At 34.0% G+C, this 15,550-nt stretch overlaps 1 protein-coding gene across 4 annotated transcripts in view; it reads left to right on the forward strand.

Annotated features, from left to right (window-relative positions):
* The window catches only part of Schip1 (Schwannomin interacting protein 1), a 190,859-nt gene that overhangs the window by 156,332 nt on the left and 18,977 nt on the right, over positions 1 to 15,550 (forward strand). For all 4 annotated transcript variants that reach the window (XM_074131977.1, XM_074131975.1, XM_074131976.1 and 1 more), the window contains one exon: positions 5,728 to 5,825. In XM_074131977.1, coding sequence (XP_073988078.1) covers positions 5,728 to 5,825 — 98 coding nt within the window. The remainder of the gene's footprint in view (positions 1 to 5,727; positions 5,826 to 15,550) is intronic.

Here is a 15,550-nt window from a genome sequence, read left to right on the forward strand (position 1 = left end):
TCAATCAAGATGGAAGGTCTACGTCGTTATAACTAAGGAAGTCAAAACTTAATTCTTCACACCGAAGGCGATAGTCTACACTACAACCTAGGAACGATCTAGATACTTGATTATAGTTATTACAAACGGAAGTGAGTACTAATTATGGAGTGATTAAGTGCAAAAGTAGTTAAAAAAGGGGAAAAGTGAGAGTTGCACTATATCAATTCTAATTATATCAAGTACTTCTGACTTTCTTTTTTATTTTTTTGTTGCATTTTCTTTTTTCTTATTCCAATATGAATGTCTAATTATCTACAATATTATACTGCACTCGTAGAAACTATAATATTCACATTCACAGATTATAATATTAATGAAGTCAGTAATAATTTTATTACTGCTATATAAGGAATGCAATATACAATCATAGATTTTTCTCTCTCTTGAAATCTATACTTTCTCTTATCGCTCTACTTTCTTAAAGGCTCTATCAGTGTCCATATTTTCTTGGTGAATTTCTACTATAATAAGACGTATTGAGTTATTTTGAAATTATAGTTTCTCTTTTCTTATCACTCTTTATTTTTCCCGATGATTTGAATGTGCTGTGAGTTTCGAAATATGAAAACCTATGAGCGTTGTTTATAAACAAGAAGTCTTTATAAACTGGTTTGATTAGTAAATCGCTTAAGCTTTAAGAAAGTATTGTTTCCGACAATGTCCATAATTATTTTTAGTACATAAAGGTAATTATTGTTGCTTTAGGTTTCAAACACCCGTAGTCTCTGAAATTGTTTCCTATTCGTTACCTATGGGTTCGGTTTTGTACCTTACCCTAAACAAACTTCTTATTATTTTTTTTTGACCTTAATTATTCACCTAATTATAGTAGAATTATATACATTGATCGCAATTCCACACCTATATTAGGTTAAAGTACAGTTATTTTTGCTATATTTTTTTTGTTCTTTTATTATGTTCACAACAGATAGAAAGATCTCGTGTGGGACGGTTGTCAGTTAATTAACATAATTGAGAGATGGAGAAGTGGAGGTTCTCCTCCAGTTAATTAACTTCCACAACAAGGTGTATTCTTTATATTCACGGACCGTTTTAATTAGATCGTACTGTAATAATAATGTTCTCCCCCCAAGGTTATCAACGACATTACTCCTCGGGGCCATTTATTTTGTGTTTTTATATATAATTTTTATATTTTATTATTTCTTTATTATAGACTATTTTCTTTTGTCCTTCTTGATATAAAGGTTTATTGAATATTGAAACCAGAATTATCTCAACATTTTATTTGTTTAAGTTACATATTCTCATTTATCAGAAATGTTTGAACATTCCAAGGATTTTTTAACTTTTTCCTATTTATTTGTCGGAGATATTAAAAAATCTAAAAATTAGAAATCAAATCTAAATTGAGTTGGTCTTAGGTTGCGAGATGTTTCTATATCTCATTTACTAAGAATACGTTTAGGTTTCTTGGTTGGAGGCAAATATGCAAAAACATGCTTTACAATAAATTTCTCATATTAACCATTAAATAAAATCCCAGACCTAGACCGGGAATCGTACCTACTAACTAAAAATACATCTTAGCATTGCGGGTCTCGCCTCTCACTGCACAGCTACTGTAGTACCTGAAACCATTTTGTTTAAGAAGCAATTATAAATTATAAATAATAATTCAATTTTTTTTTATTTTAAGGCAGATTATTGAGAAAGAAAGAAACTTATTTTGTCCTGAGATAATATCCCTTAAGGACAAAGGTTTCAAATCAATGGACTGACTTTTTTAGAGGAGAACTAAAACGAATGTAACAGTATCTCGTTTCAGTAGAATAAAGCTTTGTAAATTAAATTATAGAGAGCTGGTAGGTGCAATGACATTATAATGAGCCAGTGCCATCAACTTAGTTGAGGCGAGTTGGAGTGTACAGAGACGGGCCTGCCCACGGAGTTGCTGAAGATGAACTACCACTTCACTTTCCCCACTTGGCTAACAGGTGGCAAAAACCTCTTAGACACGAAAACTACAGCAACTTTTACTCGCTAAACACTCTTCTGTAGTGGCGTCCTTTGATTTTGAATTCGTATTTTTCTTCCTGGTAAGACTATAATACCACTTGTGGAGGAGGTGTATGTATTGTCAAGTTTAGTGTAAAGTACCTCTTTAAATCTGTAAACTCCTGTCCCCCAGCTGATGTAACAGCCCGACTTTTACCTAGTCACTGAGGAAGACTCTTTTACCCTTTAAACAAGCTTTCACTACTTATAGATTGATGTACAACTTCCACTAAGGTCAATCTTGTTTGCAATTTAGATTCTAAGATTGTCCAGATTGTTAATGTGGTGCATGCATTTCCGGCCATTAGTGCTGTGTGAGTGAATGTTAATATTGGCGATAATCATTACGCAATTAAAACTTGGTTCTCACACATTTAGTTTTTAAGATTGAACAGTACAAGGAGAATTGCAATATAATCACTAGAAAATTTAAACCATCGCCGTTAGTGAAATCTGGTTAAAAGATTTTCCTTTTACAATAACCTTGCCCAATAACCACAAAAATTCAGTTCAGAATTAATTAGCACAAGTTTTATTCATGCTATATTATTTTATCGATCTATCTAAATAGTAGTAAAACCTTTGAAGAAGCCTTGTGTTCTCAATGAGCTCAATCCATTTTTTAATCGATTCTCTAAAAGCGAATTTCTGGTAAATTGATTTTCCAAAGATATGGCCAAGGTTTCATGATTCCCTGATGGTATCTAAACCAAATTTTCAAAATGGAACTTATCGCGATTTGTAATTTTTGTATTTAGTACTCGGCATTCATGAAAACGTGTAATTCCTGTAAAAAAGCTAAATCCAGGCCTGTGTTCACACATTGTCCGAATGCGGCTCGCGGCACGTAATTGAATTAAAAGCCAAAGTATACATCTGGGTTTATTATATCTAAATAATTGACTAAATAAATGCAATTTCTTCCTTTTATAAAATAATGTAATCTAGATTCGGTAGAATAAAAAAAATAAATGACGGTTGAAAACATTAAGGTTTTTTTGTCTTCTTTCTGCGCAGATTAGCCATCATTACGGTAATTCGCTCATTTATGTTGTATAAATGCAAAATTTTATCAAAATCGAGCTAAAATTTACAGACTTTTATCCGCACAACAACAACATCTCAGAGATTTGGTCTTTGGGTTAACAAGATTTGCACGAGCTTGCACTAAGTTAGAAAGTCCCGCGAGATGATTCTCTTTGTGAAGAAAGTAGAAAATAAAAAGTAACTGTATGTAATCTTTCTTGTCCAGTTCAGTTCATTATATGAGGTCAATATCTACAAATTTGTAATGCAAATTTTAAAATATCACTTTACAAAAAGAAATAAAATAAATTATTACTGGTTTAAAACATGTCTGTTTATCAGATTTGTGAACTTGTAACAAATCAGGTGTAAAAGCCGCCCACCTAGAAAACTACAGCATATTTTCACCAGATGTCCTATCGCTTCTACTGTCAACTTGAATTTAGTTTATTTTGTCTGTCTGCAAACCCACGCTAGAAGAAGTAATGTGCCCTCATTTTAAATGCATCTTATCTCTCTTTCACTCCTTTTTTTTTAGATGAACTAGATTCTGGATCCTAACCAGGATTGTTAGACCTGGTACCTGTTCATTTATAGCTATTAAATTGGAACTAATGTTCGCTCGTTGTGGTATTACCAGCCACGGTAAGAGTAGTGAGTAACGCCTATTTTGTTAGAACAGATTAGGATGTTCTACTACCAGATTAAGTGTTATAGAAAAAGACAAACATACTTTATAAATTTCTCATATCAACCATTACATAAAATCCAAGGCCTAGGACCAGGAATCTGATCTCAACACCACTGTAGATCTTGCTTTACTAAGAAAAGATACTATATAAATTATATAATAAATACATTAATTAGTTTCTGCTTTGATATTGATGTACCTACAATGAAGTGATATTAGAAAATCTGGCTTAATTGGTGAACTTGAGGTACTAAAGGAAAAATGGTAATAATTTATAGATAATGAGCCAAGTATGGATTAATGCAAAAAGAAATACTTCTCCTAACTACCTGTATTGAAGACCCAATCAGCATTTTGAATCGCGTCTACATTTCCTCTAGCTTATCCTTGAAAATAGAAAGCTCTGAAAACGGTCCATTTCTATAAGCCAAATTAGGCATATGTCTAAAGAGCGTCAAAAGCAGGTTTGATATCAATAATTCATGGAATCACCTGTTTGGACCTGACACTCAGTTTAGCAGAACATCATTGTTATAAGAAAATCTCTCTCCAGTCTCCTGAAACATTTCAGCACCAAATTCGTGGTGATGACACAAGAATTTAGTGCTTTCAGCGCAGCCTGACATCTTTTGAAGCTGAGTTTCATGAACGCTCATCTGAAATACAACTTCAGATGTATCTGTTCACCAAGAGTCCAAATCAAAATATAAATAAAATCCCATAAATTGTCTCAAAATAAACCATAATGTCTTCCATCGATTTTGATACTCCAGAAGTAATTTCTGGGTTCCGTGGAGTAAAGTTCTAAATAGAAACTTCGAATTTCTCTTTAATAACAACAAATAAAGTTATTCACACTCACAAATATTCTGAGAAAAAGTACATGTATCATATCATGTTCATATCACTCTTAGCTTTGTACACATTTTAAATTAATTTTTATATAGGTACAATTACTTTAATGATACAATTACAATTATAACTGCGAAGTTATAGCTGCAATTAATCTCCACTGTTCAGCAGACATCGTAATAAAGAGATTACAAGCTCTATGTGTGTACAGAAGTAATGCGCAATATTCTCCACACTTTCTCTTGTAACACTACGGTCCCATATATGAATGCCATGTACATGTGTACATTGCAAATGAATATAAAAACAAAATATAATTTACCTGATATTTGCATGTTATTATAAAGAGCTATGTTTAAATTTACCAGAGTATATTTTTTATTAATTAAATTAAAAAAATAAACTTTCAACTAATTGAAGTTTACCTGCATTCACACTGAATACTCGTAAGATAAATTAACTCTTTTTACATTCTCTTAATCCTAGTTACAGGAAGTGCTATAATCCAGTCCCATTTTCGAAATCGAGTTTCACCGGAAGACATGTATTTGCAAACCCTACACTACAAAAACAAACAAAAAAAAAAACACTCGTTGATATTACTGCGTTTTGGTTGTTTCTGATGGCCGAAATTCATCAAGCATAAGTAAGACTTTAATGAAGCAATGTTCTAAGTTTTTTCAAAGATTGACTCCAGCTATTTTCTTTAAAGAAAAATAGTATTCCTCCTGAAACAATCGTCCTTGATTAGAAGTGATTTTTAACTATTTTTTTGTTTGTTTCAATTATTGTTCCACCAAAATCTTTATCCAAAATCTCACTTATTAACATCGCTTCCTCTTCATTATTAAGGAACTCCTTAAAACCCTTTCCACCGGAAATCTCTCTTACAAACCCTACCAGACAGCTTCTTCCGTTCTCTCTGCGTCACCATCTTCGTGATCCTCTTTCAACAAGTGCCAGGGAGCGCTATCATTGAGGAGGTTCTCTTCTCTATTAGTGGTTTATGTGTGGGTTATTTCACTCAGATAGCTTATGCGTATTCTCGCGTCGTTCATTGAACTAAAAAAAAAACTAAAATTTTCTGTTTTCAACAGGTGCTTTCGATGTGTACAATATAGAGACTGCTATGCCAAAAATCGACTTGGAAGCCATAGAATCTCATCTCAGGGCAGCCAGGGAAGAGGAACGAAGGGTGAGTCTTTTTCCTTTAATAATAAATACTTTTCTTGTTACCTAAATTATTATTATTTTTTTTATAAGTACTCATGATCTAAAGAAGGCTGCAATTATTTCAATCTGTGTTCGGAGAGTGTACGAAAATATCATAACATACGTTCTTCATTATTTTCTTGTCAGAAGATTGCTGGATGTTTATCAAACTGTAATAATAATAATAAACAGTTAAAGATGGTTATGTTGGAGGAGTGGCAGGCATGTTGTCTGTCTGATATATAAATAATAAGACGGAAGTGCGAAGTTAACTAATAAAGAGTACTCCTTATATTGAGGGAGTGGCCATCTACGGACCGGAAATATAATGGTTAGCATTATAAAACTCTCCACTCCTTTATAGCCGGCAATTCTACACACATTAGACTTCCTTCTTGCATTGTTCACTCTAACTTTGTTGATAGTTATCATCATTCTGTTTATTTCTTCTCTGTAACCTCTTCCGTGAAAATAGGCCACACTATTTCCAGCCTGTCAGCTATATTTCCTGAGTGGAAACAAGGAATAAGAATTGATGTGTCCTTTCTGTTTAGGACTAACTGTACTTCTCAGCCAATGAATGAGTTTACACCTTTTTCTTATGATAATCATTTACCAATCCTACCTTATATTTGCTAGTAACATTCAGTAGCCGCAATATCGCAGAAGTAATTTTTATGGAGAAGACTAAATCATTTTATTTCATAGGTAATCAAAGACTTTTTTCCCCCGGTAGTATTTAACATTTTGTGAGCAACGAATGGTTTCAAAACTCCTGTTGATCTTTAGTCAATTATAGGCTGATGAAACGGATATGGTCCAAGTAAGGATGAGCGGTAATTAGTTACAGGAAAAGAAAAAAGTCACAATTTAATTACAGTGGCCGGTAAATAACTACAAAAAAAAATATTTGGCAATGTAAAATATTTAGTCCATCACACTTTATTTAAGTGTTCCATAAATAATTAAATGAATTGAACAGAAAATATTTGTATCAGCTGTTAAGTGGCTCTCCATATGTCTTGGACACAAAGGCTTCACTACACATGATGGCATACTTAGTATGTGTGCGTGAGAACACTTAAACAACTATCTCATATTTTGAGATTCCATGTCACCAAAAAAAAAACGTTTATAGACCGTGGAGCAGACAACTCAAATAGTTTTGGTTCAATTGTAGCTTAAGGTACTAAATTTTTGGCCGTCAGCCCAAATTTTTACTGAAATAATCTCAAAAAATTTTCCAAAATCCATTAAACTTCAAGTGCCTACCGAAATACCTATCATTTTTATTTGAAAAAAAAAACTTCTTCGGGAATTGGTTTTTTCTGGGCGTTCTAGAGGAACGACTCTAGAGAATTCCTCTAAAGTATATCATCAGGGCAATATAAACTTTCATTTGGGTCATGGTTTTGCTGTGTAATGGGGCTCTTATAACTCCCACATTAAACAACAGATTATTCGTATGAAATTTTGTGCTCTCACACACTTTGTTTTACTGAGTAGTATGCTATAGTTTTCTTGAGTACAGATCCGTTAGTTGAGAAGATATTGAGAGTTGAAATTTTTTTGGGTCATGGTTTTGCTGTGAAATGGGGCCCTTGTAAATCACACAGTAAACAACAGATTATTCGTATGAAATTTTGTGCTCTTACACACTCTGTTTTACTGAGTAGTATGCTATAGTTTTCTTGAGTACAGATCCGTTAGTTGAAAAGATATTGAGAGTTGAAATTTTTTTGGGTCATGGTTTTGCTGTGATATGGGGCCCTTATAACTCCCACAGTAAACAACAGATTATTCATGTGAAATTTTGTGCTCCTACACACTCTGTTTTACTGAGTAGTATGCTATAGTTTTCTTGAGTACCGAACCGTTAGTTGAGAAGATATTGAGAGTTGAAATTTTTTTGGGTCATGGTTTTGCTGTGAAATGGGGCCCTTGTAAATCACACAGTAAACAACAGATTATTCGTATGAAATTTTGTGCTCCTCCACACACTCTGTTTTACTGAGTAGTATGCTATAGTTTTCTTGAGTACAGATCCGTTAGTTGAGAAGATATTGAGAATTGAAATTTTTTTGGGTCATGGTTTTGCTGTCAAATGGAGCCCTTGTAAATCACACAGTAAACAACAGATTATTCGTATGAAATTTTGTGCTCTTACACACTCTGTTTTACTGAGTAGTATGCTATAGTTTTCTTGAGTACCGAACCGTTAGTTGAGAAGATATTGAGAGTTGAAATTTTTTTGGGTCATGGTTTTGCTGTGAAATGGGGCCCTTGTAAATCACACAGTAAACAACAGATTATTCGTATGAAATTTTGTGCTCTTACACACTCTGTTTTACTGAGTAGTATGCTATAGTTTTCTTGAGTACAGATCCGTTAGTTGAAAAGATATTGAGAGTTGAAATTTTTTTGGGTCATGGTTTTGCTGTGAAATGGGGCCCTTATAACTCCCACAGTAAACAACAGATTATTCGTATGAAATTTTGTGTTCTTACACACTCTGTTTTACTGAGTAGTTTGCTATAGTTTACTTGAGTACAGATCCGTTAGTTGAGAAGATATTGAGAGTTGAAATTTTTTTGGGTCATGGTTTTGCTGTGATATGGGGCCCTTATAACTCCCACAGTAAACAACAGATTATTCGTGTGAAATTTTGTGCTCCTACACACTCTGTTTTACTGAGTAGTATGCTATAGTTTTTTTGAATACAGATCCGTTAGTTGAGAAGATATTGAGAGTTGAAATTTTTTTGGGTCATGGTTTTGCTGTGAAATGGGGCCCTTATAACTCCCACAGTAAACAACAGATTATTCGTATGAAATTTTTTGTTCTTACACACTCTGTTTTACTGAGTAGTATGCTATAGTTTTCTTGAGTACAGATTCGTTAGTTGAGAAGATATTGAGAGTTGAAATTTTTTTGGGTCATGGTTTTGCTGTGAAATGGGGCCCTTATAACTCCCACAGTAAACAACAGATTATTCGTATGAAATTTTGTGCTCTTACACTCTCTGTTTTACTGAGTAGTATGTTATAGTTTTTTTGAATACAGATCCGTTAGTTGAGAAGATATTGAGAGTTGAAATTTTTTTGGGTCATGGTTTTGCTGTGAAATGGGGCCCTTGTAAATCACACAGTAAACAACAGATTATTCGTATGAAATTTTGTGCTCTTACACACTCTGTTTTACTGAGTAGTATGCTATAGTTTTCTTGAGTACAGATCCGTTAGTTGAGAAGATATTGAGAGTTGAAATTTTTTTGGGTCATGGTTTTGCTGTGAAATGGGCCCTTATAACTCCCACAGTAAACAACAGATTATTCGTATGAAATTTTGTGCTCTTACACTCTGTTTTACTGAATAGTATGCTATAGTTTACTTGAGTACAGATCCGTTAATTGAGAAGATATTGAGAGTTGAAATTTTTTTGGGTCATGGTTTTGCTGTGAAATGGGGCCCTTGTAAATCACACAGTAAACAACAGATTATTCGTATGAAATTTTGTGCTCTTACACACTCTGTTTTACTGAGTAGTATGCTATAGTTTTCTTGAGTACAGATCCGTTAGTTGAGAAGATATTGAGAATTGAAATTTTTTTGGGTCATGGTTTTGCTGTGAAATGGAGCCCTTGTAAATCACACAGTAAACAACAGATTATTCGTATGAAATTTTGGGTTCTTACACACTCTGTTTTACTGAGTAGTATGCTATAGTTTTCTTGAGTACAGATCCGTTAGTTGAGAAGATATTGAGAGTTGAAATTTTTTTGGGTCATGGTTTTGCTGTGATATGGGGCCCTTATAACTCCCACAGTAAACAACAGATTATTCATGTGAAATTTTGTGCTCCTACACACTCTGTTTTACTGAGTAGTATGCTATAGTTTTCTTGAGTACCGAACCGTTAGTTGAGAAGATATTGAGAGTTGAAATTTTTTTGGGTCATGGTTTTGCTGTGAAATGGGGCCCTTGTAAATCACACAGTAAACAACAGATTATTCGTATGAAATTTTGTGCTCCTCCACACACTCTGTTTTACTGAGTAGTATGCTATAGTTTTCTTGAGTACAGATCCGTTAGTTGAGAAGATATTGAGAATTGAAATTTTTTTGGGTCATGGTTTTGCTGTCAAATGGAGCCCTTGTAAATCACACAGTAAACAACAGATTATTCGTATGAAATTTTGTGCTCTTACACACTCTGTTTTACTGAGTAGTATGCTATAGTTTTCTTGAGTACCGAACCGTTAGTTGAGAAGATATTGAGAGTTGAAATTTTTTTGGGTCATGGTTTTGCTGTGAAATGGGGCCCTTGTAAATCACACAGTAAACAACAGATTATTCGTATGAAATTTTGTGCTCTTACACACTCTGTTTTACTGAGTAGTATGCTATAGTTTTCTTGAGTACAGATCCGTTAGTTGAAAAGATATTGAGAGTTGAAATTTTTTTGGGTCATGGTTTTGCTGTGAAATGGGGCCCTTATAACTCCCACAGTAAACAACAGATTATTCGTATGAAATTTTGTGTTCTTACACACTCTGTTTTACTGAGTAGTTTGCTATAGTTTACTTGAGTACAGATCCGTTAGTTGAGAAGATATTGAGAGTTGAAATTTTTTTGGGTCATGGTTTTGCTGTGATATGGGGCCCTTATAACTCCCACAGTAAACAACAGATTATTCGTGTGAAATTTTGTGCTCCTACACACTCTGTTTTACTGAGTAGTATGCTATAGTTTTTTTGAATACAGATCCGTTAGTTGAGAAGATATTGAGAGTTGAAATTTTTTTGGGTCATGGTTTTGCTGTGAAATGGGGCCCTTATAACTCCCACAGTAAACAACAGATTATTCGTATGAAATTTTTTGTTCTTACACACTCTGTTTTACTGAGTAGTATGCTATAGTTTTCTTGAGTACAGATTCGTTAGTTGAGAAGATATTGAGAGTTGAAATTTTTTTGGGTCATGGTTTTGCTGTGAAATGGGGCCCTTATAACTCCCACAGTAAACAACAGATTATTCGTATGAAATTTTGTGCTCTTACACTCTCTGTTTTACTGAGTAGTATGTTATAGTTTTTTTGAATACAGATCCGTTAGTTGAGAAGATATTGAGAGTTGAAATTTTTTTGGGTCATGGTTTTGCTGTGAAATGGGGCCCTTGTAAATCACACAGTAAACAACAGATTATTCGTATGAAATTTTGTGCTCTTACACACTCTGTTTTACTGAGTAGTATGCTATAGTTTTCTTGAGTACAGATCCGTTAGTTGAGAAGATATTGAGAGTTGAAATTTTTTTGGGTCATGGTTTTGCTGTGAAATGGGCCCTTATAACTCCCACAGTAAACAACAGATTATTCGTATGAAATTTTGTGCTCTTACACTCTGTTTTACTGAATAGTATGCTATAGTTTACTTGAGTACAGATCCGTTAATTGAGAAGATATTGAGAGTTGAAATTTTTTTGGGTCATGGTTTTGCTGTGAAATGGGGCCCTTGTAAATCACACAGTAAACAACAGATTATTCGTATGAAATTTTGTGCTCTTACACACTCTGTTTTACTGAGTAGTATGCTATAGTTTTCTTGAGTACAGATCCGTTAGTTGAGAAGATATTGAGAATTGAAATTTTTTTGGGTCATGGTTTTGCTGTGAAATGGAGCCCTTGTAAATCACACAGTAAACAACAGATTATTCGTATGAAATTTTGGGTTCTTACACACTCTGTTTTACTGAGTAGTATGCTATAGTTTTCTTGAGTACAGATCCGTTAGTTGAGAAGATATTGAGAGTTGAAATTTTTTTGGGTCATGGTTTTGCTGTGAAATGGGGCCCTTATAACTCCCAAAGTAAACAACAGATTATTCGTATGAAATTTTGTGTTCTTACACAGTCTGTTTTACTGAGTAGTATGCTATAGTTTTCTTGAGTACCGAACCGTTAGTTGAGAAGATATTGAGAGTTAAAATTTTTTTGGGTCATGGTTTTGCTGTGAAATGGGGCCCTTGTAAATCACACAGTAAACAACAGATTATTCGTATGAAATTTTGTGCTCTTACACACTCTGTTTTACTGAGTAGTATGCTATAGTTTTCTTGAGTACCGAACCGTTAGTTGAGAAGATATTGAGAGTTGAAATTTTTTTGGGTCATGGTTTTGCTGTGAAATGGGGCCCTTGTAAATCACACAGTAAACAACAGATTATTCGTATGAAATTTTGTGCTCTTACACACTCTGTTTTACTGAGTAGTATGCTATAGTTTTCTTGAGTACAGATCCGTTAGTTGAAAAGATATTGAGAGTTGAAATTTTTTTGGGTCATGGTTTTGCTGTGAAATGAGGCCCTTATAACTCCCACAGTAAACAACAGATTATTCGTATGAAATTTTGTGTTCTTACACACTCTGTTTTACTGAGTAGTTTGCTATAGTTTACTTGAGTACAGATCCGTTAGTTGAGAAGATATTGAGAGTTGAAATTTTTTTGGGTCATGGTTTTGCTGTGATATGGGGCCCTTATAACTCCCACAGTAAACAACAGATTATTCGTGTGAAATTTTGTGCTCCTACACACTCTGTTTTACTGAGTAGTATGCTATAGTTTTTTTGAATACAGATCCGTTAGTTGAGAAGATATTGAGAGTTGAAATTTTTTTGGGTCATGGTTTTGCTGTGAAATGGGGCCCTTATAACTCCCACAGTAAACAACAGATTATTCGTATGAAATTTTTTGTTCTTACACACTCTGTTTTACTGAGTAGTATGCTATAGTTTTCTTGAGTACAGATTCGTTAGTTGAGAAGATATTGAGAGTTGAAATTTTTTTGGGTCATGGTTTTGCTGTGAAATGGGGCCCTTATAACTCCCACAGTAAACAACAGATTATTCGTATGAAATTTTGTGCTCTTACACTCTCTGTTTTACTGAGTAGTATGTTATAGTTTTTTTGAATACAGATCCGTTAGTTGAGAAGATATTGAGAGTTGAAATTTTTTTGGGTCATGGTTTTGCTGTGAAATGGGGCCCTTGTAAATCACACAGTAAACAACAGATTATTCGTATGAAATTTTGTGCTCTTACACACTCTGTTTTACTGAGTAGTATGCTATAGTTTTCTTGAGTACAGATCCGTTAGTTGAGAAGATATTGAGAGTTGAAATTTTTTTGGGTCATGGTTTTGCTGTGAAATGGGCCCTTATAACTCCCACAGTAAACAACAGATTATTCGTATGAAATTTTGTGCTCTTACACTCTGTTTTACTGAATAGTATGCTATAGTTTACTTGAGTACAGATCCGTTAATTGAGAAGATATTGAGAGTTGAAATTTTTTTGGGTCATGGTTTTGCTGTGAAATGGGGCCCTTGTAAATCACACAGTAAACAACAGATTATTCGTATGAAATTTTGTGCTCTTACACAATCTGTTTTACTGAGTAGTATGCTATAGTTTTCTTGAGTACAGATCCGTTAGTTGAGAAGATATTGAGAGTTGAAATTTTTTTGGGTCATGGTTTTGCTGTAAAATGGGGCCTTTGTAAATAACACAGTAAACAACAGATTATTCGTATGAAATTTTGTGTTCTTACACACTCTGTTTTACTGAGTAGTATGCTATAGTTTTCTTGAGTACCGAACCGTTAGTTGAGAAGATATTGAGAGTTAAAATTTTTTTGGGTCATGGTTTTGCTGTGAAATGGGGCCCTTGTAAATCACACAGTAAACAACAGATTATTCGTATGAAATTTTGTGCTCTTACACAATCTGTTTTACTGAGTAGTATGCTATAGTTTTCTTGAGTACAGATCCGTTAGTTGAGAAGATATTGAGAGTTGAAATTTTTTTGGGTCATGGTTTTGCTGTAAAATGGGGCCCTTATAACTCCCACAGTAAACAACAGATTATTCGTATGAGATTTTGTGTTCTTACACACTCTGTTTTACTGAGTAGTATGCTATAGTTTTCTTGAGTACCGAACCGTTAGTTGAGAAGATATTTATAGTTGAAATTTTTTTGGGTCATCGTTTTGCTGTGAAATGGGGCCCTTATAACTCCCACAGTAAACAACAGATTATTCATGTGAAATTTTGTGCTCCTACACACTCTGTTTTACTGAGTAGTATGCTATAGTTTTCTTGAGTACCGAACCGTTAGTTGAGAAGATATTGAGAGTTGAAATTTTTTTGGGTCATGGTTTTGCTGTGAAATGGGGCCTTTGTAAATCACACAGTAAACAACAGATTATTCGTATGAAATTTTGTGCTCCTACACACTCTGTTTTACTGAGTAGTATGCTATAGTTTTCTTGAGTACAGATCCGTTAGTTGAGAAGATATTGAGAGTTGAAATTTTTTTGGGTCATGGTTTTGCTGTGAAATGTGGTCCTTATAATTCCCACAGTAAACAACAGATTATTCGTATGAAATTTTGTGTTCTTACACACTCTGTTTTACTGAGTAGTATGCTATAGTTTTCTTGAGTACAGATCCGTTAGTTGAAAAGATATTGAGAGTTGAAATTTTTTTGGGTCATGGTTTTGCTGTGATATGGGGCCCTTATAACTCCCACAGTAAACAACAGATTATTCGTGTGAAATTTTGTGCTCCTACACACTCTGTTTTACTGAGTAGTATGCTATAGTTTTTTTGAATACAGATCGGTTAGTTGAGAAGATATTGAGAGTTGAAATTTTTTTGGGTCATGGTTTTGCTGTGAAATGGGGCCCTTATAACTCCCATAATAAACAACAGATTATTCGTATGAAATTTTGTGTTGTTACACACTCTGTTTTACTGAGTAGTATGCTATAGTTTACTTGAGTACAGATCCGTTAGTTGAGAAGGTATTGAGAGTTGAAATTTTTTTGGGTCATGGTTTTGCTGTGAAATGGGGCCCTTGTAAATCACACAGTAAACAACAGATTATTCGTATGAAATTTTGTGCTCTTACACACTCCGTTTTACTGATTAGTATGCTATAGTTTTCTTGAGTACAGATCCGTTAATTGAGAAGATATTGAGAGTTGAAATTTTTTTGTGTCATGGTTTAAAAATGGGGCCCTTATAACTCCCACAGTAAACAACAGATTATTCGTATGAAATTTTATGCTCTTACACACTCTGTTTTACTGAGTAGTATACTATAGTTTTGTTGAGCTGTGGGAGTTATAATAAGTCGCTCGAGTTACCCTACTGTTCAAAGTGAATGGTAAATCTACCGTCAGCAGAGGAATAGAGCGATGTACAGTACTCTCCTCTGCGGTAGAGGATTTTTTTTAGTTTTGTGGATCACGTCCATTGCCAGAGCTGGGTTTCCCATCACTAATAGCCATCTACTGTTGAGTGTGTGGCAACTTATTAAAAAACTAAATATACCGAACCCTTTCAATAATAACCTACCAGGTAAATCTTGGTAGAAAGCATTCCGGAACCGTCATCCTATCATTGCAAGAAGGTTAAGCGAACTGTTTCTTGAGCCAAAGTAACTAATACTAGTTTGAACGCTTTGTATAATGAAGTTTTTCGATAATTGAATGACGCAGATGCCCTAGAAGGTTTGAACGAAATTAAAACTCTCCGGTAGGATAGTTGTATAAGGGTTGATCGTCAATAACTGCATGAAAAAGCGTAATGTTGAAAAATATTACATTATTTAGGTAGGCCAATTTAAAAACCGATTGTTATTAATTATGAATAAG

This window comes from Rhodnius prolixus, unplaced genomic scaffold (genome assembly GCF_049639745.1).
Source record: "Rhodnius prolixus isolate KJV_2025 unplaced genomic scaffold, Rpr scaffold_4, whole genome shotgun sequence".
NCBI classification, from domain to species: Eukaryota; Metazoa; Arthropoda; class Insecta; order Hemiptera; family Reduviidae; genus Rhodnius; species Rhodnius prolixus.